The 1544-nt window shown below is 43.2% G+C and overlaps 1 protein-coding gene across 1 annotated transcript; it reads right to left on the reverse strand.

Annotated features, from left to right (window-relative positions):
• Positions 1–384: 384 nt before the first annotated feature.
• LOC130367229 (olfactory receptor 11L1-like) lies at positions 385–1320 on the reverse strand. Its single transcript, XM_056569632.1, has one exon. The coding sequence runs from the start codon at positions 1318–1320 to the stop codon at positions 385–387; it is 936 nt and encodes a 311-aa protein (XP_056425607.1).
• Positions 1321–1544: the final 224 nt, after the last annotated feature.

Raw genomic sequence — 1544 nt, forward strand, 5'->3', positions numbered from 1 at the left:
GATCGCAGGGGTCTGGCCACTGAGACCCCCACAATCTCCTTCCTGGCAGCCTGGCGTTCTGAACATTTTTGTTAAGAGTGCTGGTTTCGGGCGGCCGTGGTCGTGACATCACACCACCTCCATTCATATTTATGGGAGGGGACATGAGGGCAGTGGTCGAGTTGTAGACATAAATGGAGTGGACGTGGCTTGACATCATGAACATGGAAGCACAAAGTTTACACGTTCAGAATACCATGGTGTCAACCCAGAGATTGCGGGGGTCCAAGTGGCCGGCTCCCCCCAGATCAGACATCTATCCTTTGGATATGGGATAATATGTCTAGAGGCGGAGCACCCCATTAAAGTATGTTTTCTATTTTTCCGGGTTTTCATTTTTTCTCCCTACTGTCTATTTCTCTGGCCGAATAGCTTCTCCAAGACAAGTCTCATTTCTTGGTTCCTCAAGCAGTATATGATCGGATTGAACAGAGGAGTCACCACAATGTACAGAAATGAGATCAGTTTGTTAATGGTCAAGGTGTCTCCATTGGCTGGGACCATATAGATGGTGATGAGGGTGCCAAAAAACACGGTGACCACAGTGAGGTGGGAGCTACAGGTGGAGAAGGTTTTTTTCCTCCCTTTTGTAGAGGAGATGCCAAGAATTGTTATGAAGACATAGATGTAGCTGACAATAACGAGAATAAATGGTATAAGAATAATAGGGATGGAAAGGAGCACGATCTCCAACTGTAAGGAGAATTTGGAACAGGTAAGTTCTACAAAAGGAACAAGATCACAGAAGAAATGGTCGATCACATTGGATCCACAGAACTCAAGTTGACAAAGAAAGTTTAGAGTGATCTGGGTCAGGGAGAAGCCAAAAACCCAACAATAGATGATCAAGATATGCTGAAGTCTTGTATTCATGATGGTGTTGTAGCGAAGAGGGTTACAGATGGCCAAGTACCGGTCATAAGCCATGACTGTGAGGAGGTGACACTCTGTACATCCTATGGCACAATACATATAGGTTTGGGTTATACAACCCCCAACAGAGATGGTGGCTCCTTCTAACCATACAACACGCAGCATGTTAGGAACAATCACAAACAGTAACATGGATTCTACAAGTGATAACTGCTGGAGGAAGAAGTACATGGGAGAATGGAGCTGAGGCTTGATGGAGACCAACATGATGACCATAGTATTTATCAGGAGTGTGAGGATGTAGACATGTAAGATTACAATAAAGAAAGCAACAGCCTTGTAGCCGGTAACATCTGGGAACCCCAATATCAAGAGCTCAGTGACCGATGACTGGTTGACTTTATTCATGATTAGGTAATTCTCCAAAAGTATTAGTCCCAGAGATTTTAGATGCTATTATTAAAGTTACTCTTATGTTTTGTTGTTTGTTATAGATCTAAATGTTTGACCATTTTCTTTTATGAAGGACAAGTTAGTTTATGATAGAGTCATGTGAAGTAAGATGATGAAGAAGAACAACGCCTAACCATACCCCTTCCCTTCCCTTGGTTGAACTTGAAGGACATATGTCT

The sequence above is a fragment of the Hyla sarda genome, chromosome 4 (genome assembly GCF_029499605.1).
Source record: "Hyla sarda isolate aHylSar1 chromosome 4, aHylSar1.hap1, whole genome shotgun sequence".
NCBI lineage: Eukaryota > Metazoa > Chordata > Amphibia > Anura > Hylidae > Hyla > Hyla sarda.

What these genes read in the sequence shown, in the direction of transcription:
- LOC130367229 (XM_056569632.1), bottom strand. Translation starts at nt 1,320, where the DNA reads ATGAATAAAGTCAACCAGTCATCGGTCACTGAGCTCTTGATATTGGGG.